Source organism: Delphinapterus leucas, chromosome 2 (assembly GCF_059928025.1).
Source record: "Delphinapterus leucas isolate spDelLeu-1000000601 "Yukka" chromosome 2, BTC_Dleu_Yukka2, whole genome shotgun sequence".
Taxonomy (NCBI): domain Eukaryota; kingdom Metazoa; phylum Chordata; class Mammalia; order Artiodactyla; family Monodontidae; genus Delphinapterus; species Delphinapterus leucas.
The window spans coordinates 38,194,859-38,219,101 of NC_143130.1; the positions used below are offsets into that span (position 1 = coordinate 38,194,859).

The following is a 24,243-nucleotide window of genomic DNA, read 5'->3' on the forward strand; positions in this document are numbered from 1 at the left end:
AAATGAGAAGACAGAGAAACATACAGCAGATGAAGGAGCAAGGTAAAAACCCATGAGACCAAACAAATGAAGAGGAAATAGGCAGTCTACCTGAAAAAGAATTCAGAATAATGATCGTAAAGATGATCCAAAATCTTGGAAATAGAATGGAGAAAATACAAGAAGCATTTAACAAGGACCTAGAAGAACTAAAGAGCAAACAAACAATGACGAACAACACAATAAATGAAATTAAAAATTCTCTAGAAGGGATCAATAGCAGAATAACTGAGGCGGAAGAACGGATAAGTGACCTGGAAGATAAAATAGTGGAAATAACTACTGCAGAGCAGAATAAAGAAAAAAAAAAATGAAAAGAATTGAGGACAGTCTCAGAGACCTTTAGGACAACATTAAACGCACCAACATTCGAATTATAGGGGTCCCAGAAGAAGAAGAGAAAAAGAAAGGGACTGAGAAAATATTTGAAGAGATTATAGTTGAAATCTTCCCTAATATGGGAAAGGAAATAGGTAATCAAGTCCAGGAAGGACAGAGAGCCCCATACAGGATAAATCCAAGGAGAAACATGCCAAGACACATATTAATCAAACTGTCAAAAATTAAATACAAAGAACAAATATTAAAAGCAGCAAGGGAAAAGCAGCAAGTAATACATAAGGGAATCCCCATAAGGTTAACAGTTGATCTTTCAGCAGAAGCTCTGCAAGCCAGAAGGGACTGGCCGGACATATTTAAAGTGATGAAAGAGAAAAACCTACAACCAAGATTACTCTACCCAGCAAGGATCTCATTCAGATTTGATGGGGAAATTAAAAGCTTTACAGACAAGCAAAAGCTAAGAGAATTCAGCACCACCAAACCAGCTTTACAACAAATGCTAAAGGATCTTCTCTAGGCAGGAGACACAAGAGAAGGAAAAGACCTAAAATAACAAACCCAAAACATTAAGAAAATGGTAATGAGAACATATATGTCGATATTTACCTTAAATGTAAATGGATTAAATGCTCCCACCAAAAGACACAGACTGGCTGAATGGATACAAAAACAAGACCCATATATATGCTGTCTAAAAGAGACCCACTTCAGACCTAGGGACATATACAGACTGAAAGTGAGGGGATGGAAAAAGATATTCCATGCAAAAGGAAATCAAAAGAAAGCTGGAGTAGCAATTCTCATATCAGACAAAATAGACTTCAAAATAAAGACTTTTACAAGAGACAAAGAAGGACACTACATAATGATCAAGGGATCAATCCAAGAAGAAGATATAACAATTGTAAATATTTACGCACCCAACATAGGAGCACCTCAATACATATGCTAACAGCCATAAAACAGGCATATGCTAACAGCCATAAAACAGGAAATCGACAGTAACACAATAATAGTAGGGGACTCTAACACCTCACTTTCACCAATGGACACATCATCCAAAATGAAAATATATAAGGAAACACAAGCTTTAGATGACACATTATACAAGATGGACTTAATTGATATGTATAGGACATTCCATCCAAAAACAACAGAATACACTTTCTTCTCAAGTGCTCATGGAAATTTCTCCAGGAGATATCATATCTTGGGTTACAAATCAAGCCTTGATAAATTTAAGAAAATTGAATCATATCAGGTATCTATTCCAACCACAATGCTATGAGACTAGATATCAATTACAGTAAAAAATCTGTAAAAAATACAAACACATGGAGGCTAAACAGTAAACTACTAAATAACCAAGAGATCACTGAAGAAATCAAAGAGGAAATCAAAAAATACCTAGAAACAAATGACAATGAAACCACGATGACCCAAAACCTATGGGATGCAGCAAAAGCAGTTCTAAGAGGGAAGTTTATAGGAATACAATACTACCTCAAGAAATAAGAAAAATCTCAAATAAACAACCTAACCTTACACCTAAAGCAATTAGAGAAAGAAGAACAAAACCCCCTCAAAGTTAGCAGAAAGAAAGAAATCATAAAAATCAGGTCAGAAATAAATGAAAAAGAAATGAAGGAAACGATAGCAAAGATCAATAAAACTAAAACCTGGTTCTTTGAGAAGATAAAATTGATAAATCATTAGCCAGACTCATCAAGAAAAAAAGGGAGAAGACTCAAATCAACAGAATAAGAAATGAAAAAGGAGAAGTTACAACTGACACTGAGAAGTACAAAGGAACGTGAGAGATCACTACAAGCAACTATATGCCAGTAAAATGGACAACCTGGAAGAAATGGACAAACTCTTAGAAAAGCATAACCTTCTGTGACTGAACCAGGAAGAAATGGAAAATATAAACAGACCAGTTGCAAGCACTGAAAGTGAGACTGTGATAAAAATCTTCCAACAAACAAAAGCCCAGGACCAGATGGCTTCACAGGCGAATTCTATCAAACATTTAGAGAAGAGCTAACACCTATCCTTCTACTCTTCTGAAATATAGCAGAGGAAGGAACACTCCCAAACTCATTCAACGAGGCTACCATCACCCTGATACCAAAACCAGACAAAGATGTCACAAAGAAAGAAAACTACAGGCCAATATCATTGATGAATATAGATGCAAAAATCCTCAACAAAATACTAGCAAATAGAATCCAACAACACATTAAAAGGATGATACAACATGATCACGTGGGGTTTATCCCAGGAATATAAGGATTCTTCAATACATGAAAATCAATCAATGTGATACACCATATTAAAACACTGAAGGAGAAAAACCATATGATCATCTCAATAGATGCAGAGAAAGCTTTCGACAAAATTCAACACCCATTTATGATAAAAACCCTCCAGAAAGTAGGCATAGACGGAATTTACCTCAACAGAATAAAGGCCATATATGACAAACCCACAGCAAACATCGTTCTCACTGGTGAAAAACTGACATCATTTCCTCTAAGATCAGGAACAAGACAAGGTTGTCCACTCTCACCACTATTATTCAACATAGTTTTGGAAGTTTTAGCCACAGAAATCAGAGAATAATAAGAAATAAAAGGAATCCAAATCAGAAAAGAAGAAGTAAAATTGTCACTCTTTGCAGATGACATGATACTATACATAGAGAATCCTAAAGATGCTACCAGAAAACTACTAGAGCCAATCAATGAATTTGGTAAAGTAGCAGGATACAGAATTAATGCATAGAAATCTCTTGCATTCCTATACACTAATGATGAAAAATATGAAAGAGAAATTAAGGAAACACTCCCATTTACCACTGCAACAAAAAGAATAAAATACCTAGGAATAAACCTACCTAAGGAGACAAAAGACCTGTACTCAGAAAACTATAAGACACTGATGAAAGAAATTAAAGATGATACAAACAGATGGAGAGATATACCATGTTCTTGGATTGGAAGAATCACCATTGTGAAAATGACTATACTACCCAAAACAATCTACAGATTCAGTGCAACCCCTATCAAATTACCCATGGCGTTTTTCACAGAACTAGAACAAAAAATTTCACAATCTGTATGGAAACACAAAAGACCCCGAATAGCCAAAGTAATCTTGAGAAAGAAAAACAGAGCTGGAGAAATCAGGCTCCCTGACTTCAGACTATACTACAAAGCTACAGTAATAAAGACAGCATGGTACTGGCACAAAAACAGAAATATAGATCAATGGAACAGGATAGAAAGCCCAGAGGTAAACCCATGCACATATGGACACCTTATTTTTGATAAAGGAGGGAAAAATATACAATGGAGAAAAGACATTCTCTTCAATAAATGGTGCTGGGAAAACTGGACACCTACATGTAAAAGAATGAAATTTGAACACTCCCTAACAACATACACAAAAATAAACTCAAAATGGATTAAAGACCTAAATTTAAGGGCAGACACTATCAAACTCTTAGAGGAAAACATAGGCAGAACACTCTATGACATAAACCACAGCAAGATCCTTTTTGACCCACCTCCTAGAGAAATGGAAATAAAAACAAAAGTAAACAAAAGGGACCTAATGAAACTTAAAAGCTTTTGCACTGCAAAGGAAACCATAAACAAGATGAAAGACAACCCTCAGAATGGGAGAAAATATTTGCAAATGAAGGAACTGAGAAAGGATTAATCTCCAAAATATACAAGCAGCTCATTCAGCTGAATATCCAAAAAACAAACAATCCAATCCAGAAATGGGCAGAAGACCTAGATAGACATTTCTCCAAAGCAGACACCAGACTGCCAACAAACACATGAAAAGATGCTCAACATCACTAATCATTAGAAAAATGCAAATCAAAACTACAATGAGGTATCACCTCACACCCGTCAGAGTGGCCATCATCAAAAAATGTGTAAACAATAAATGTTGGAGGGGGTGTGGAGAAAAGGGAACCCTCTTGCACTGTTGGTGGGAATGTAAATTGATACAGCCACTATGGAGAACAGTATGGAGGTTCCTTAAAAATCTAAAAATAGAACTACCATATGACCCAGCAATCCTCCTACTGGGCATATACCCTGAGAAAACCATAATTCAAAAAAAGTCATGTACCACAATGTTCACTGCAGCTCTATTTACAATAGCCAGGACATGGAAGCAACCTAAGTGTCCAGCGACAGATGAATAGATAAAGAAGATGTGGCACATATATACAATGGAATATTACTCAGCCATAAAAAGAAACGAAATTGAGTTATTTGTAGTGAAGTGGATGGACATAGAGTCTGTCATACAGAGTGAAGTAAGTCAGAAAGAGAAAAATAAATACCGTATTCTAACACATATATATGGATTCTAAAAAACAAAAAAAAAGGTTCTGAAGAACCTAAGGGCAGGACAGGAATAAAGACGCAGATGTAGAGAATGGACTTGACGACGCAGGGAGGGGGAAGGGTAAGCTGGGACAAAGTGAGAGAGTGCCATGGACATATATACACTACCAAATGTAAAATAGATAGTTAGTGGGAAGCAGCCACATAGCACAGGGAGATCAGCTAGGTGCTTTGGGACCACCCAGAGGGGTGGGATAGGGAGGGTGGGAGAGAGACACAAGAGGGAGGAGATATGAGGATATATGTTTATGTATAGCTGATTCACTTTGTTATAAAGCAGAAACTAACACACCCTTGTAAAGCAATTATACTCCAATAAAGATGTTAAAATAAATAAATAAAATAAAGAGTAAACAGTGACAACAACAACAAAACAAGTGAGGGACTTCCCTGGTGGTCCAGTGGCTAAGACTCCGTGCTCCCAAATGCCGGGGGCCTGGGTTTGATCCCTGGTCAGGGAACTAGATTCCGCATGCCGCAAGTAAAGATCCCGCATGCCGCAACGAAAAGATCCCACGTGCTGCAACTAAGACCCGGCGCAGCCAAATAGATAAAAAAAAACAAACAAAAAAACACAGCAGTTGAGGGGCATTCCCAATAGAGAGGAAAACATGATTAAAGGGATTGAGGTGAGTGGCAGCTTGTTGCTGGCAAGGAACAACCAACAGTCCAGTGTGGCTGGAGCATCCCATTCAAGGCAAAGTAATGAAGAGGTCAGAGATGAGGCTGGGAGCTGGGAAGGCTAACACCCTGCTACAGCTTGTTAGCCTGGTGAACGAGCGTACGTCTTGGGGGGATGGGGAAACACCGGGATATTCTGAACGTTGTAAGAAAGATCAGATTTGTGCCTTAGCTACACTACTTTGGGTTAGAGGATAGATTTCAGGGGACCAAGTGGGGAGCAGATTAGAAGGCTGTTGTAAGTGTCCTGCTAGTGATTTCAGAACCTGGACAGGATGGTAGTAGGAATGGAGAGAAGGAGCTGCAACAGAGAAAGATTATAGTAGATATGACTGCACAACTCAGTAGTTAATTACAGATAAAGGAAGAATGAGCAAGAGGCAAGGATGACTGCAGGCTTCTAGTTTGGGGAACTGAGAGCAAACCACTCAACCAAGAGAGGACAAGCAGAAGGACTAGCAATTGTGATCTAACTGTGTTTTGAGAAGAGACCCTGGTAGGATGCATCATTCAAGACTGAGAATTCCATGACCGTCCTTATATGACAGCTACAGACTCCCTTGCAGGTGTCTCAAAAGTCCCTTTCCTTCTATAGGTTCCTTCCCTTACAGAATCATAGGAGATGAGAGCTGGGAGAAGGTTTTAGCTTTTAGCCTAACACCCTCCTTGTACAGCTGCGAAGTCTAGAGACGGTAACTGACTTGTCTAAAATCCTTATTATCTTTTTAATACGTTTAAGGCTGTCCTAACTTCAGATGAAAAACAACAACAAAAATTAAACACATACATATAACCATTCCTTTCCATCAACTTGACCACCAGTCTTCCTTCTTTAGTAGTCAAATACCCATTGCCCCATTTCCTTCCAATTCAGAATTCATTACTTAAAGTTCTGCAACGTTTTACTTCTCTACACTTTGAATGCTACTGCTCTAAAATTAACTGAGAAAGACTTTCTTGTCACAAAACAGCCTTTTCTCAGTCCCCACAGTTGTTCCTTGGCTTTCGGTGAGGTTTGAATACTACCTGCTACACCTCTCCTTAAATGCTTTGCTCCCTTGGTCTTTCTAACAGTGAGCTTTCCTTGGGTTTACTCCTTCATGCTCCACTTCTTCTGACTCCAATTCTAGATCTCCATGCTTCCATCATGAGCCAAACACTCTTCTCTTTTCAATCACTTACTCTGGGGTCATTCACCTCACGGTGTCCACAGTGTCTTCTGGGTTCACATCCAGATCGGACAGTAGTCCATGTGGAAAAGTTGTGCATGTGTCATAAGTGTGATGTGCCAATTCTCTTGGCCTGCATCACTAGAGGCACAGAGCCTTCTCAAAGACAAGGAATTCATGTGCTCCTGGAAGGGCTCACTGCTGGGCTGAACTACAGTTAAAAGGGACACTGACAAATGAGAGCATGTTCTGAAAAAAGCAATGGGGTTGGTAAGGGATCTAAAAACAACATGTGAAAACCACTGAAAAGGCTAAGAATGACGAGCTTGGGAAAGACAGTGCTCTTGGGACCCAGCTTTCTGCAAATTTGTGAAAACTTGTCACGTGGGATGCAGCATAGATGTGTTTTTCTCTGTTTCAGAAAGCAGAAATTTGCAGGAGGTTGTATTTTGGCTCAACAGGAAAAAAAATTCTTGCAAATAACTCACATTGTTCAACCCAAGAATGAGCTGTCTCTCAATGCAGTGAACTCTGCCCTTGCTGAAGGTGTTGAAGAAGAAATGCCTGCTCTGAGAGGGAGACCAGCCATATCATCTCTGAGATCCCCTTTCCTCTGACACGCTGTGAATCACTCTCCCTGTGATAGCCTGTCAGCACCAGGACTTCACATGCCTGATGGGGAATCAGCCGTCCCATCCAATTCCTCAAGTCTACCATTCACGCTGTTGTTCTTCTAGATTGCTGGGTTAGATTCAACATCTTTGATTCCTTGTTCTTTTTAGGTCCCTATACCTCCACCTCCAGAATGTTTCTTTAATATGCTCTTAATACTTTATTTCCATGGATACCATTACAATCCAGACTTGCCAAACCCCATGTGGATAGAAGTCATTGGATTTTTGAGTTGGGACGAACCCTAGAGAGATCAAGCCCAGCCTGCTCATTTTATAAGTAAGGAGAATGAGACACAGAAAAATTAAAGACTTCTCTAAGGTCACATAGTTAAAAGTGGTGGTACTAGGCTCCAAGATTTGTAGTGCCATACTCTTTCCACTGCCCCACAGCAGCTCTGGAATTTCTTTTAATCACTCAGGCCACCCTGATACATTTCGGCCTAACTGGTTTTATAGACATTGACCATGACTTAACCATGGAATGACTTGGTTTATTTGTTTAATACTGTCTGTTTGTTTAATGATGGTCTTTGGTCAAATCATATGTGTTAATCTAGATCTAGGAATTATCCTCAGTCTCTTAACTACAGACCACTGGGTCTGCTTTGAGTTAAACAGCACTGTTCTTTTCTGGGCTTCTCACAGATACTGCCAAAGCAGGACTGCTGAATTGTGAAATAAAGAAGAATTCTAGCCAGCTCAAGCTCTCTAGAGTCTGCAAATCCAGGTCATTTGGATTTGAAACATATCATTGTACTCCAATGAGTACAAAAATTACATATATCATGTTAGCTGGCTATGCTCTGATTACTTCCATAAAAGGTCCTGGACTCACGTTGGTTCTTCGGTTGCTATTCTGGTCTCTTCTAGTTCTTGTGCTTGTTTCAGCCAAGGTAATTTCGCTTCCACTGGACTTTTTTCTGACAAAAAGAGAACATAAACAACGAGCTTAATTATTGTTACTCATTCAAGAGTTGGATATGTGATTGTTATTTGCTGAAGATTTCATCAATTAAGAGGTCACGCTTTTCAAATGCACAGTACATGAAGTGGCTTCTGGATGGAACCAAAAATTTCTGTCATACATTTTTTTAATTAACACATTATCAAAATGCAACCAAACAACCCCATGACACAGTTGAATACATTCTCCAAGTTAGCACAAAAATGCCTTTTATAAATCAGTACCAATATCTGTTGTTTGCATATTAAAGCTCTTACTTCAACCGTTATCCATTTGTTTTCTTTTTCCACACATTTTTTTGCCCATTGAATGAGGAAATTAATAGAGAAAAGCAAATACCATAGAAGGCTTAGAAAGTTGGGAGGAGGAGAGTCAGTGCTATGGTTTATTCAAACTTTAATTGCTATAATTGTTGAGGGAAATGATTACTAATTACCACTGGCCTGCAGAAGCAAGCTGGTGCCCCTCTCTGTCCTTTGTTTGAAGCTTCCTAAGATGTGAAGAAAGAAACAATCTAATTATGAAATGAGAAAGGAAATAATTTTGGACTGCTTCAGGGAAATCACAGACACTAAGAAAGTGGCTATAAAAGTACCACTGACTGCAGAAATACGGAGAAAAGACTTCACTAAAGAAGTTATATAATCAGTGTTTGTACCTTGCATGGAAACCAGTGATTTTTCTGGAAGACAGACATCATCAAATAAATATTTTTTGAATAGTTAGTTGCCTATGAGGCTATTTGCGTAAATAATGCACCCAGAAATAATGAAGAAGAATTTTATCATCCTCTCCAAAGTACTAAGGAAGACTCCTTGGCATTGATACTTGGGAGTAATTCTTTTTCCATTTCCAAAAGGAAATACTTGTCACGAGGACTGGTAATACCTTACTAAAGTACGTATATGGAAATAATCATGTCTAGAGAGGAACATACACCCAAAAGATGATGCCAAGACTTCCTTACCCATGGATGCTACCCATTTCTGCTAAGTCAATGTGGAACAAGTAGGAACTACAAAATAATTTCTAAGTGCATCTATAAATCTAGATTGGGAACTGTAAGTCTTCATTCATTCATGGTAGGCAATAGGACATATGATGAAGCTGGCATTGTTTCTTCCTCAAGAAATGTACACTCTGGTGGAAGGCATGTGGGAATTTTCCTTCTCCTTTTTCTTCAAAGCAGGGACTGCATCAAATTATTTTATGCCCACCAAGAAATGTTAATATAAGTCTAGACAGGAGCCACTCTATATGTACTGAATCAATAAGAGCTCAGTTTCTTCTCCAGACCAATTAGTCACATAGGTCTAACTTCCTTATCTAGGTGGATGGGTCTACTGTAATCTGTCAGTAAAACAATTTTTATAAGAAAGTTAGTATGTTGAAATTCAAATGCTGCAATATTAGTAAGAGAGCTGGAAAACACCGTTTGATTTAACTTTAAAATGCACCACAAACTTACCTTTGGGTTTGTAACACGGGACGGGAATGATACATTCTTCTTTGATGTGTAACTTCAGTTGTGGATTACAGCCACCAACGTGCTGTCCACGATGGTTGATACACAGAACAACCCGGTAACGTAAACCCCGGCCACAAGTCACTGTGCACTTCAAAGATGAAAAGAGAAGCCAATGAAATTCTTGTTCATGAAGAGATCCACAAAGGTACTAAGGTCTCATGCACAGGAGAGTCACTAATCTACATGAATGTTAAACACAAAAGACCGTTAGATAAACATTATGTAAGGAAGGGGGTGGAGGCTGATTTCCCATGATTCTTATGCTTCAGGACCCCTCCCTTGCAAGGCTTCCTTCCCATTCTCCATTCGAGAAGTATTTCAGGTGAGGTCACAGCGCAAGAAAAACTGAAATGCCCTGAAATCTTTCTACGCAAATTTGAAAGAAACTTAATACAGGTTTTCTCAAATTTGATTAAAAATTCACATGACATCATCCAAAACAATTTGTGAAGACAAAAGAAACTTTTCTAAACTATTAATTAAAAAAAATATCAAATTTTGCTCAACCATGCTAGAGGATTATCCTTCTATTCTGTGTATAGAAACTGATCTTCCAAAATTGTTGTCATATGAAAGGGCCATCGAAGAGTATTCAGCCAAAAAGTTTAGGAAAAATATATTCTAGATGTATCAGACACTTAAAATTAATAAAAACATTATGCTATTTTCTCTGAGTTTTTATGAACTTTGTGTTGTCAGGATTTTTTTTTCTTGAATTATTTGTTTATGATTTGGAAGGTACTCTTGTCTATGAATGGCATATTTTCATGTCATGAACATCCAGGATCTGTTTTCAATTTATGTACATTATGTTGGTGAGCATATATGTATGTATATGTCTGTGTGTTTTTTTTTAAATCAAGACTTTATTTTTTAGGACTATTTAAGGTTTATAGAAAAATTGAGCAGATAGTACAGAGAGTTCCCATATGCCCCCTTTCTGCTACATACAGTTTTCCCTATTGTTAATATCTTGCATTAGTGTGGTACCTTTGCTACAACTGATAAACCAATACTGATACATTATTATTAACTAAAGTCCAGAGTTCATATTAGGGTTGTCAACTTAAAAAAATTTGTAATTTCTTACAATTTCTTTCATTATTGTACATAAACATTTACTTAGATACCCAATATTTGTGTTTTGTATTCTTTCTTCTTAAAAAGTCACCTCCTTGGTAGGGGAGGGATGGATTGGGAGTTTGGGATTAGCAGATGTAAACTATTATACATAGAATGGATAAACAACAAGGTCCTACTGGGTAGCACATGGAACTATATTTAATATCCTGTGACAAACAATAATGGGTAAGAATATGAAAAAGAATGTATTATATATATATATATATATATATGAAACACTTTGCTATACAGCAGAAATTAACACAACATTGTAAATCAACTATACTTGAATAAAATAGATTTTTTAAAGAGTCATTTCCATATGGTATAAACTTCAGGCCCCACCAATCCTGGATCCACCCCTGGGAGAGGTCAAAAAGCCTTGGGCATGTGCTAGAGAACACACACTGTTCTGCAGATGTGATCTCACTAACCGTCCTGACACACTGGCAGGTTAGCAGCTTCACTCCCATTTAACAGATGAGCAAATGAACAGCCCACCACCTAAGGCCCTTGCTCAAGGTCATGCAGTTCCTAAGAGGCAGAGTGGAAATCCTTCCTAGAGCCTCCTGTTGTCAAAATAATGACTTCACCACTGCTTCATAAAGCTTAAAGATTCTTTCCTGAGTCCATGGATGCTTCTTCAATTGTCACAGATGAGTTGCAGAGGATATGGAGGCCTTTTTCAGCATAGACCCATCTCTAAGAAGAGCAGAATAGCAGGAAACCTCTCTTATTCCCTCATGCCACTCTTATGACCACTGAACAAATACTGAATGAATTTAGTGAGGTTTGAGATTATATCTGACGTCTGGGAAACGGATTCACCTACCCCCACATTCACCTATTTGAAATATATGTGATCTTAAGAGGCTATTTTATATTGGCCAAGAAAGAAAAAAAATTCTGCCCCAAAGAGAAAGAAAACAATATGATTATAATGTATAACTACCCTAGAACTGGTCAATCCAAAGGAATATTATTTCCTCAGTAGCTTCTCAGGAAGCTGGACACTTACCCCAATAATGTGGTCAGTGTTTACGACATTCCCAGAACTCCTCTTTCAAGCTGTACACATCCTTAATGATAGCAAATTCTCATCACTGAGAATGTGTTTGATTTTTAAAAAGTGGAAAGTATGAAGAGGCAAGAAGGGTGAATGAGATGCGTTGGTTAACAATCCTTCATTTGGGTATTGTAAGTGACAATAAAGTCATGATATAGATGAGGTGGGGGTGGTAATAAAAGCTCTAAAGACAGCACAAAACATATGGGTAAGACCTGTAAGAGTGGAAAACAAGCTCTGCGGGTTGTAGAAGTAATGTTGATTTTTGAGGAGAGATCACAATATGATTTTTGGCATATAACTCGAGTTCAAAGAACCGAACGACCTTGCCATAATAAAATCCTTCCATCTCAGTCTAGTGACTTATGTGAACAAGGCTTCCCAGTGTGTACATGCAAAACAAACTAAAACAAGAAATCAACAGTTAAAATTAAGAATAAAATTACTGCTGATCCCATGTTTCATTCTGGCAATGGACTATTTTTTAAAGCCCCACTCACCTTCTTGGAAGACTCATTTCAAAGGAAAGTTTACTTTTTATGTATAATAATCATTCACGAGAAATCGAAATACATTTAATTGTTATTTTGGTTGTGTACTAAAGTTAAATTTAATAATAACTTAATCCAGGGGAACAATTCTAATACTTAAAGCTTTACGGCTATAGGAAATTAAAATAAATTAATTTCAACGGCTACATGTATTTTCTTAGAGAAAAGTAGTATAGGGTAACCAATAAAAGACTTTAAAGCATAAAAGTACATTATATTAGGATAAATTCTGTGTGGGGGGGAGTGGTTTAAAAATGTGAGTTCAAGGAGAAAATAATGCAAAACATTCAAATTATTCAAGAGCTTGTTCATATGTTTTTTAAAAATGGAAGATGGCAAGGATAGAAACCATCATGGCATTTACATTCTACTGGACATATTTTTTTTAATGCTATAACACTTTTATTTTAAAATGTCAGCCTTCAAGACGTGTTAGAAATGACATTCTTTGATATTTTTTAATTTAAACTTGTGATAAAAATTTTAGATGTCAACCTAAATATATATGAAGGGGTATGTAATTTTCCAAACTTCTTTTGGTATATGAACAAAAAAGGATGGATAACTACTGCCCTTTATTAAGTACAAATGAAGCAGTAGGGGGTGATGATTTTGAGCCAGGGATATCAGAAAAGGACTGTGATGAGATAGCATCTGTAAACTGGGGCTGGAAGCGGGCCTTTCACCCAGAAAACTCACTTATCTCTACTCTTCAAGTTTCAGTTCAAGTGCTTCCTCCTTTCGGAAACCTGCTCTGACACCTTCAAGTAGAGTGAATCACCCCACCTCTGTGTGCCAGCCATACAGGACATCATACAGCTCACTGCAGCGTCACACTGCATCACAGCTGTTCATTTGCGTATATGGTGTTTGCAACTGGATTATGCGCTTTTGGTGGGGGGGGAGAAGCAGGTTTTATTTACTCCCTAGGATGGCAGCTGGCACACTCAATAAATAAATAGATAAATGCATGTGTGTGTTGAACTAAATATGTAGGGATCACTCAAAAGAGCTAAAGAAACATGAGTCAATTATGTCTCACCCTCTACAAATTAAAAGTTTAAGCTTAAAATATTAAATACCAATACCTGCAATTTTTTGACTAATCCAACTGCACTTTATTGGCTCTAGAGGTTTACTTGCTCCTCTCCCTAGAGAGGAAACTAAGCTAATCTAACACGAGGCCTTGTTATACCTCTGTGATGTTGCCCTTTTCTCTTTTCCCACCACCTGACACCTCAATGGCTTCCAAATAGGCTGCCTGCCTCTGGTCTTTCCCAGCATCAGTCTATTATCTCAATTACTTAAAATATATTACATTTATTTTCTTCAACAAAAACAGCGAAGCTTCTTAGTAACCACCAGACTAAGAACATACCTCTAATGTCAGTTTTATCATCTCCATCTGAATTTTCCAATTCTTTTTTTTTTTTTTTTTAATTTATTTTTGGCTGCATTGAGTCTTGGTTGCTGCGCGCAGGCTTTCTCTAGTTGCGGCAAGCAGGGGCTACTCTTCGTTGCAGTGCGCGGGCTTCTCATTGCGGTGGCTTCTCTTGTTGTGGCTCCCGGGCTCTAGAGCGCAGGCTCAGTAGCTGTGGCACACGGGCTTAGCTGCTCCACGGCATGTGGGATCTTCCCAGACCAGGAATCGAACCTGTGTCCCCTGCATTGGCAGGCGGATTCTTAATCACTGTGCAACCAGGGAAGCCCCAATCTTCCAATTCTTAGTAACATGGGTTCTCTCTTTAATCCAGATGAATTAGGGTCTTTTTCAACATCTAGTCATTCTGTGTCATTTCTGCCTTTGCTCAGCCGTCTCGGCTTGGCCCTACCTCACAGTGATGTCTTCACTAGGCTCTCGTTTGGTTAAATCTTAAAGATGGGTCAAGCACTACAAGGGCAACAAAGACTTCCCGATCAACTCTGCTCCAATGCCTGTTCCGTTCAGATGTACCATGGTTCTTAATTAATTGTTCTTACCTACGTTGATGCCTGCAATGTTCTCTCTTACACTGTCCTCCAACTGGCTCTTCCCAAGCTCTTTGGGAGTAGGAACTCCGTTCATATACAACTTCTGCCTCCCCCAAGTTGCCCAGTACAGTGTTGGGAGCATAGCAAATAATCATTAAAATATGAGATTGAATTAAAAAGTGGCATGTACTCAGGACTTCCCCAGTGGCACAGTGGTTAAGAATCCACCTGCCAATGCAGGGGACACAGGCTCGAGCCCTGGTCAGGGAAGATCCTACATGCCGCGGAGCAACTAAGCCCATGCGCCACAACTACTGAGCCTGCACTCTGGAACCCCACGCCTAGAGCCTGTGTTCCACAACAAGAGAAGCCACCGCAATGAGAAGCCCACGCACCGCAACAAAGGGTAGCCCCCACTCGCTGCAACTAGAGAAAGCCCACACACAGCAACCAAGACCCAATGCAGCCTAAAATTCATAAATTTCTAAAAAAATTGGCGTGTACTCAAATCTTACCTGAGACCACTCCATGGCAACCCACTTGGGACAGTCGAACAGATTGCAGGTTTGCATAACCTTGGGTTTAGGTGCATACATGCACTTCCATTCTTCCACTTGCAGTATCTCTCCATGCATGGACTCCTCCACACACACGAAGCTCCGTCTTTGAATCCCACCTCCACAGGACACCGAACACGCAGTCCAAGGATTATGTTCCCAGCTCAAAAGCAAACAAACGAAAACACATTATTCATTTGTTGCTTGTTTCAAGTTTGCAAAGTTGATTGCAAAAAGTACAGCCTTGGGATAACAGTTGTGGTTCAGTTGAAAGAGCACAGAATTGGAACCTTAAGACTTTAATCTTAACTGCTGCACACAATCTGCAGTCACAAGGTACTTAACTCCTTTGGCCAGAAGGTTATTGTCAAATGGGAGTAAGACGCCTGCCCTCATGTATTACCACAACAGGGCCATTGTGAGAATCAAATAAATTAAACTATAGAGTGTGAAAGCATCTTCAAACAGTCTCTAAACTATAAAACACCACTGGACAACATTACTAGGGAATCATAGAATCTCAAAGTCGGAAAGAACCATCCTAGTCATCTAGGTATAAAAGGGAATGCAAATTTCTGATCAATTGCAATGCTTGAGGTCCCTCTATAATACCCAGTTATCAAGATACGCTTGACATCTCCAGTGACAGAGAACATCACCCTCTGAGCCAGCCTATTCCATATAATTCTTAGAAAGATCTTTCTTATTACGGACTTGCAGTCTGTGTTCCCTTATCTCTCTGTGAAAGGTCTAATAACTGCCCCTCTTACATTTTAGTCTATTGCTACAGATACTACAGTTCCTTGCAAATTACTTAGAGCATATTACAGAAAGAAAAAGGAAACCTGTAACTCACCGAGGGAGAGGTTGGAAGTGGTCATAGGGCATGATCTCTTTAAATCCATCGCTACAAATGAAATCATTGTGAGAATATAATTTCTAATCAAGTAACGCATTTATTAATTTGACCAGTACAGGTGTGATATCCCAAAAGACAGAGTTCTTTCAAATTAAAAACTAAATATGCCGAGTGTTATGAACCATTTCCCCCCAAATTCAGCCACGATCTCCTTAATTTTTAGGAAAATCTCTGACACACAACATCCCCAATTCTATATGAAAATGTAGAAAATGGAACTAGTAATATGTATTCATCAAAGGAAAGAGCTTCTCTTAATTTAGATAAATCTATTTATTCCCTTTTATCATCTTAGCAGGTTAGTCTGATAAAATATATTAATGATATTAACACACTGTCATATTAGCAGGATCTTTAGAAAACCATTTTGTTTCACAGAATTTGCCTTTTGAAAAGGCCTCTATTAATAATTACATACACCTGGGATTACCGGACATGCACTGCTTCGTGATAGGAAATGAAATCCACTGAGAATGCTTCCTTTTCCGCTTGCACACTTCTGCCTTAGCCAGCTGGCAGATAAGTGGGGGATTCTGGGACTTGACAGTATGCTGTTATTTTAAGATACTGTAGTAAAGCCAGGAAACTTCCCCAGACAATCCAAGTCATCAGGTACTAAATTATGCAGCAGGATAGTTTATGCATAGCTTTACTGCTCTGGCATTAAAACTCTTCACTTCCTTGCACCGTGCATTATTTATACTGACCTTAATGTGTACACTTCAAAAGTCAAAACGTGGTGATCGGTGACCCAGTTTAAAGAGCTAAAATGGTGAGTTACTGATATTTACGGCTGTCGGATGGACTAGACACTGTACTTGGATGAAGAGAACGTTCATGCTGTATGTGCAGGAGATGCTCAAAGAGGTTCATTATAAACAGTCAAAGATCACAGCACATGGACACATAGGCCGCAAGAGAGAACTAGACTGAGTAAGCTGTGAGCCTAATTCCTACTGACCACGGTTATAAATGTGAAGACAGGTACCCGCCACCAGTGTATGTTCAAGGCCACGCCATGGCAACGTGTTGCCTGGCAACGGTGGATCAGTCACAGCTGCAGTTGATTTGTTTCTTTTTAAAGGAAAAAGGGTATGGGCAGTTATGCAAACCTTGATGGGCAAGGATCCATGCTGCATTCCTTCAGTTTTGGTTTTGGTTTCACATTCTCAGGGTAGTAATGGCAATAATGGTCAGGAACCACCCTCTTCAACCGGATATCCACACATTCAGCAGAATTGAGCTGATACCCTAAAGCAGCAGAACAAGAAAGTCTGAAGATCGCATCCATTTGGGGTTTACTTGGCAAAGTTATCACTTGCCACACACTTTTTTATTCCTCTTTCAGAAACTTAACTCAGTGATTCTCAACCCTGGGTGTATAACAGAACCACTTGGGAGGCTTTTATTACACCAACGCCCAGGTCCCTTCCTGGTCCAATTAAATCAGAAGCACTGTAGCCAAGAAATCAGCATTTCCACTGGTCCAAGTGGAAGGAGTGGGTGCTTTCTGTTGCCATGATTGCGTTGAGACCAAAGAAATAAAGTTGTTCCTTTATTCCCAGGCTGCGGGGTAGTAGAAGCAGCAGATCCCCACTGCTTAATCCCAAGGGGGTGTAAGGCTCTTTAGCCAAAGCACCTATGGAGAGCTAACAATTGGATTGAGTGCTATTTTCAGTTTCCCGAACTACTTTAGGTTTAGAGTTGTTGTGGGGAGCGAATAAGATCATGTGCGTCAAAGCTCTGTTAAAAATGTAAATCTCTAGACAGATGCTAGGTGATATGGTACAGCAGCAGCAGCAAAAAAAAGACTTTTTAAAAAAGACTCTCAGGTTCTTCTAAGATGACTAACATGTGTGGCCAAGATGGAGAATGACTACTTGAACTGATTGTGTTACTCTTAGCACTTACAACTAAAAGTTACAATAGACGCCTTTGAAAATGTTTGGAGCTCAGGTACAGAAGGTAGTTATGCATTGTCACGTCTCCTCATCCTGGCACTGTGCAAGGCTCTCTTGTTTCCGTATACTTTCTCTTCTCCCATCACCACTCCCATTACAATCCCCCAGAGACATCTATTTATTGTTTATATGTCCTTAACTATACATCTGTCTTATGTAATTTTGTTTTGTGTGTATCTGTTTTGACTAAATTAATGATACTGTGTTCTAAGTCCTGTTCTGCTTTCTACTTTTCTCACTCAACATTACATTTCTGAGAACTACCCTTGTACTGTTGCTTCTTTCTTTTTTATAATGTTCCATTGCTTGTACATTTCACTTATTTCCTGTCCTGGGGTACCTAGGGGTACCTCTGATGACAATGAACTTTCTAACTGGGAAAATAAGCATTGTCTACACAGAGAGGAACAAAACCCTCCCCGCCTACATCTGCCTCTGCCTCATAAACCTTCAAAGAAGAAGGAATGAAGACTTATTCCTGATTCTATTAAATTCAATTTGTACAGTCTCTGAGGAAAGTGAACATTCCACAAAGATGAGTGCTATAGACTTAAAAAACAACTCACAAAATGATGCTTCTAACTTCCTGAAAGATTTGATTCCAGGTTTCCTGTCACTACATAAGTGTCATGTTAAGTTTTTAAAAAAGTAATTTTTCAAAACCAGAATGAGCTCTTCACCAAAAAAAACACCCACAAAAAAAAAAAAAAAAACCCCCCAAAGTTAAGTTCTCAGCCTCAGCCAACTGGTCTCAAGTTCTAAAAATACATTTAAAGGCCCAATTGCTGAGAGGAATCTGATTTTATAAACCAATAGACAGCTTTCTACAAGTCAAGGCTTAAATGTAAGCTGAGTGTAGAAGGACAGACTGGTACGCATTATGGAAAGCAAGGTCAAAACCACAGGAACGAAAATCCAAACGGAGTCAATAAAGTATTACTCGGGTGCCAATATCTGCTAGAAAGTCTGCAACATCAGATGACAGCGGCAATCTCGGTACGTTCTCCAAACTAGTCTCAAGTATCCCGCATAGATGACTGCAGACAAGACCAGGAAAGTCCATCCAAATACCTTGGAGACCAGCGAGCTAATTTTCCTGATTACAGCAAAACCCCTGAAATGCCACTTAACACAAATCATGTAGATTTGATTACTAACATAATTGAGTTTTGGTCATGCTTTCCTTGTGGGTTTTATGGGTATGTTTTTATTTTTCCCCAAGACAATAAGAGAATGAGATTACAGCTCCTTGAGTTAAAGAAAAAAAATCTTTGCTCTAAATGGAACAAGGAGCATACAGGTGTTTATAACTTGGGGAGAGACAATTAATTTTCCTCTTTAATTTTGTAGCAGTACAGAGATATCTAAAAGAGAAAGAAATAAGGCAGACTGCCTTCCTACATTATGAACAAATGTATTGAAATTCTGCCAGTGTATAGAAAGTGGCAGGATATTGGGGGACCCCCAAAAGGAGCCTAAAATGTTCCTTCTGTCCTTACAGCCAACGCTATCTTTGGTGGACAGTCACACAGCCAGGAGCTTCCACTGAAGGTTCCAGCAGGACTGATCGTGTCTTTCCTTGAGCACCAGCTATGAGAAACATCTATTCTCCTCCCAAGAACTGAACCAACTGAACTAATAAGCTTAGTCCCATTATACATGTCCCTCCCAGAACGAAAGCTTCTCTTTTAACTTAGGTGTCCAAATGAGAACGTCTCTCTGTGTGTGAGAGCTAGGGAATAAATTAAAAAGAAAGAGACATTTGTTTTTCTGATAGGTAAGAATTAAAAATCCCCCCTATCTCTTGGCTTTTATTTTGGAGTCCATGAGAGACATGCAAACATGTTTCCAGCTCTTTGCCCAAAGTAAAGGGTGTTTTCTACATCCAGTTTTCACCTATGTTCAAGAATAAAGCAAACGCACATTCATTAAAACCACTGCATTCCAGGCCACTGAGTAAGATGCTGTGTGGTTACACATCTCTAATTACCACGCTACTTTTTTTTTAACATCTTTATTGGAGTATAATTGTTTTACAATGTTGTGTTAGTTTCTTCTGGATGACAAAGTGAGTCAGCTACACATAGACATATATCCCCATATCCCCTCCCTCTTGCCTCTCCCTCCCTCCCACCCTGCCCCTCCCCCACCCCTCTAGGTGGTCACAAAGAGCTGATCTCCCTGTGCTACGCAGCTGCTTCCCACTAGCTATCTATTTTACATTTAGTAGTACCACACTAACTTTAAAGTCAGCTTCAAAAACGCAAACGTGTCATTTCTAACTCTGAGCTCTAAATATTCATGAACAAAGTCTGTGCCTCACCTCCTCCACATGTCACAGTGCAGGGAAAGAAGTCAGTTTGTCTCCACTGATGACTGATTGGCTGGTAAAAGAAGAACTGGACCACGCTGTCCTTGGCCGCAGTGTACCTGGTCTGGACGGAGACAACTTTGATAACATATTCGCATGCAAGGAGCTAGTGCCTTCCACATCTTTCAACATCAGGTGAACACAAGTCACCTACGTAGACAAACACATCTATCACAATAAACTCTGGTACATGAAGATTCCCAGAATTTTAAGATGTGACAGCATTTCGATTAGATTTGTCATAAATGGGATCTCAGAAGATCTTTGACCAATCTCCTTGGAGTCATTTTTCCAGATAATTCTATGCCTGTGAATGAGTTCACAAAAATGTAGGTGCATTTTTAGTTTATTTATTTAAGTTTTATTTTTCTTCCCAATACTTTTAATTTCCATGAGAACAGGAAATGAGACAGGAAATGTAATCTGGGTTTGCTTACAACATGGCACAAACTGCGATTCTTACATTTATAATAACAACATCTTTAAGCATCTTTAAGCAGATCCTTCCGAAAAATCCTTCTGAAAGCACAACTATAGAAACTCAAATGTACACAAATCCATGGTGTTTGCATAGAAGCCTTTCAGTATCTAATTAAAATAGAGGAGGGGTACCACTGAGAGTGAGCAAGCAGTTATAGACAGAGGTAAGTTTACTTTCAGGTTATTTTACTCAGGCAGCAAGTCCTCTCCCTACTTTTTTTTCCCTTCCCTCCTGATTGAACAAATGAGTGAATTGAGGAAAAGTCCCAGAACACAACACAAAGAGAAAAAGAGAGGGAAAACAAAGGTTAAGCTGTGGGAGATAGATCCAGAAATGCCAGCATCACATGGAGTTCAAGAGAAAGAATAGAAAAAATAATGAAAAGGTGATATTTGATTACATCATTGTTGAGAATTTCCTAGACCTTAAGAAAAACAGAAGTACTCAGTCTAAAAATATTCATAAAGTTCTGAGCAGACATTGTAAAAAATACAACAACAAGGATAAAGAGAAATTCTGAAAGTTATCAGAAAGAAAAAAAATGATTCCCTACAAAGGAGTGAGAATCAGAATGGCATCAGACTTCTCACAGACAATAATGGATGCAAGAAAACAAAAGCATACCTTCAAAGTGATGAGGGACAAGAGTTTTTTAATCTAGAATTCTACAACCAAATTATTCATTGCTAATCAATTATCAATTGTCAACTTATAAACAATCTATGATCAAATTATCAATCAGTAATCAATGAAATAAAGTTTTTCTCAGACACAAAATGACAGAAACTTTACCACTCAGAAACTCTTACTAGGAAAAAGAAAAAACTATGAAAGGATATACTGAAAAGGAAGTAATATAAATCCACAAGAAAGTAGTGAGATGCAAGAAGCAGTAATGATGAAATAAATCAGTAAAGCTTATTAGTAAATCTAAATAAGGGTTGACCGAAAAAGAAAACTTTGATGTATTTAATTATAAAATAGTAAAAAGAAATTGTAAAATTATAAAATGGTGAAAAATTCCAGACACGAGATGTGTGTGGAGGGAGTGATCCCAGTGATGGGATGAGGATAGCACAGAAAAGACTTCTAAGTAGTTTTGCTTCTGGCTATGGAAGAACGGTTTGTTTCTGATGAATCCTCCCACTGAGAATAAGTAAAAGTGCTGCATAAAATACTTTTTAATGTATTTGAAGGCATCAGAAAACAACCGTAGCAGTGAGGATGTGCAAGGCCAATATCCCAGACACAAAGGAAGCCCAGACGTGTGAGCATAACATTTGGTACCACCTTTAGTACCACCTTTCTGCTCAAGACATTTTCCATTTTACAAGTGGTGACTGAGCAGCTGAGAAGCTGAGCAGGCCTGTCATCAGACTCAAGTGGCTGAGGCAGCAAAACCTGGAGCTCCAGGCCCGCCAAGGTGAGGAGTGTTGGTAAACAGTCCAGGCTCCCAGCTGGGACCCCAGAAAGCTGTATCTTAGGAATAAGAGTAGACTGGAAAGGACTTCCCTGGTGGCGCAGCGGTTAAGAATCTGCCTGCCAATGCAGGGGACAAGGGTTCAAGCCCTGGTCTGGGAAGATCCCATTTGCCACGGAGCAACTAAGCCTGTACACCACAACTACTGAGCCTGTGCTCTAGAGCCCATGAGCCACAACTACTGAGCCCGTGCACCACAACTACTGAAGCCCACGTGCTCTACGGCCCGTGTGCAGCAACTACTGAGCCCACATGCTGCAACTACTGAAGCCTGCATGCCTAGAACCTGTGCTCCACCACAAGATAAGCTACTGCAGTGAGAAGCCCACACACTGCAATGAAGAGTAGCCCCCACTCACCACAACTAGAGAAAGGCTGTGTGCAGCAATGAAGACCCAACACAGCCAAAAAATACACTGGAAATATTCCAGTTTTCAAAGGGAATGATGCCCAGATTCAAATTATTTCAGTCCCTTGGATGAAGGTGATTAGCTGCTTATCTGTCTTCTAGAAGCAATAATTAATCCAGTCTCAAACGGTATCTATAATCTTTCCCCTACTATATGCAGCAAAACTTTAACCCTAGATATACAACAAAGATAAAATTTAACACCAACCAAAAAGGTAGGAAAATAGGCATATAATCAGAAAAATAGGAAATCCAGATATGGGCATTAACTGATAGAAACTTAAAAATGTAAGTATACCACTACCATTTCCTGTAACTCTGGCCTTGCCTTCATGTCTTGTTTCCCGGCTTGAGGGCCTAGCAACACCTCATTCTATTCCCATGGTCAAAAAACATGTGTTAGCACATAGCTTTCACCTCAGGCTCTGTTTTTAAGAAAACTTAGACAAAGATACTGTGACTAAAATGTTCAAGAAATTAAATGACAAAATGGAGAATTTCACCAGAAACAAAGAAACTATAACAAAAATAAAATGTGATTGTACAAATAAAAAGCAAAATAATTTAAATAAATCTCTCAATGAATAGACTTAGTAGGCTAGACTGGGGTTCAGCAAATATTATCTTAAAGAACCAGATAGTAAAAGTGAGTTTTCAGGCCACGTTATCTCAGTTGCAATTATTCAGCTCTGCTGGTGTGGTGCAAAAGCAGCCACAAGTAATATATAAATAAACGAGGGTAGCTGTAAACTCCATTTACAAAGACAGTTGGTCAGCTTGCTGGTCATAATCTGCTGACTTCTGGATTATATACACCTATTCAGAGAATTAGCAAACTGACAGATAAAAAGAAAATGGAAATTAGACATTTGAGATAAAGGTATAATTGTAGTCCCAGAAAAAGAGAACAAAGAGAATAAGATAGAAGCTATATCTGAAGAGGTAATAAATGAGAAAATCTTCCAAAACTGATGATGGATATCAAGCTACAGATCCATGAAGCACCAGGAACCTCAAGCAGAGTTATTAATTATATCAGAGTCAAACTGATGAAAACCAAAATCAAGGAGAAAACACTTTAAAGCAGGCAAAGAAAAAAGACACATTACCTTCTAAGGAACAAAAATAAGACTGAAAGCTGAATTCTCAACAGAATAAATGGAACCCAGAAGACAATGAAGCAATACCTTCAAAGTGCTGAAAGAAAATAGTTTCACAATGATAAAGAGGTCAAGTCATTAGAAGAGGTAATGATTCTAAATGTGAGTGTACCTAACCACCTAACCTCAAAATATATAATTCAAAAATTGACAAGAAACAGAAAAAGTATAGACAAATGCACCGTCATAGTGGTAGTTTTACCAGGTCTCTTGTGGTAACTAACAGAATAAGCAGACAAAAATCAGTAAGGCTATAATTTTGCATGAAACCATTAATAAATATGACCTAACTGACATATGTAGAACATTGTGCCCAACATCAGAAGACTACATATCATAGTCTTCCAAAATTTGCTACATTCTGA

General features: G+C 38.7%; 1 protein-coding gene across 1 annotated transcript in view; it reads right to left on the reverse strand.

Moving 5' to 3' along the window:
- ADAMTSL3 (ADAMTS like 3) overlaps nucleotides 1-24,243 on the reverse strand; it is a 376,368-nt gene that overhangs the window by 136,147 nt on the left and 215,978 nt on the right. The window contains 6 exon segments of the mRNA XM_089906711.1: nucleotides 8,174-8,258; nucleotides 9,771-9,918; nucleotides 15,056-15,260; nucleotides 15,954-16,004; nucleotides 17,129-17,267; nucleotides 20,301-20,412. Coding sequence (XP_089762837.1) covers nucleotides 8,174-8,258; nucleotides 9,771-9,918; nucleotides 15,056-15,260; nucleotides 15,954-16,004; nucleotides 17,129-17,267; nucleotides 20,301-20,412 — 740 coding nt within the window.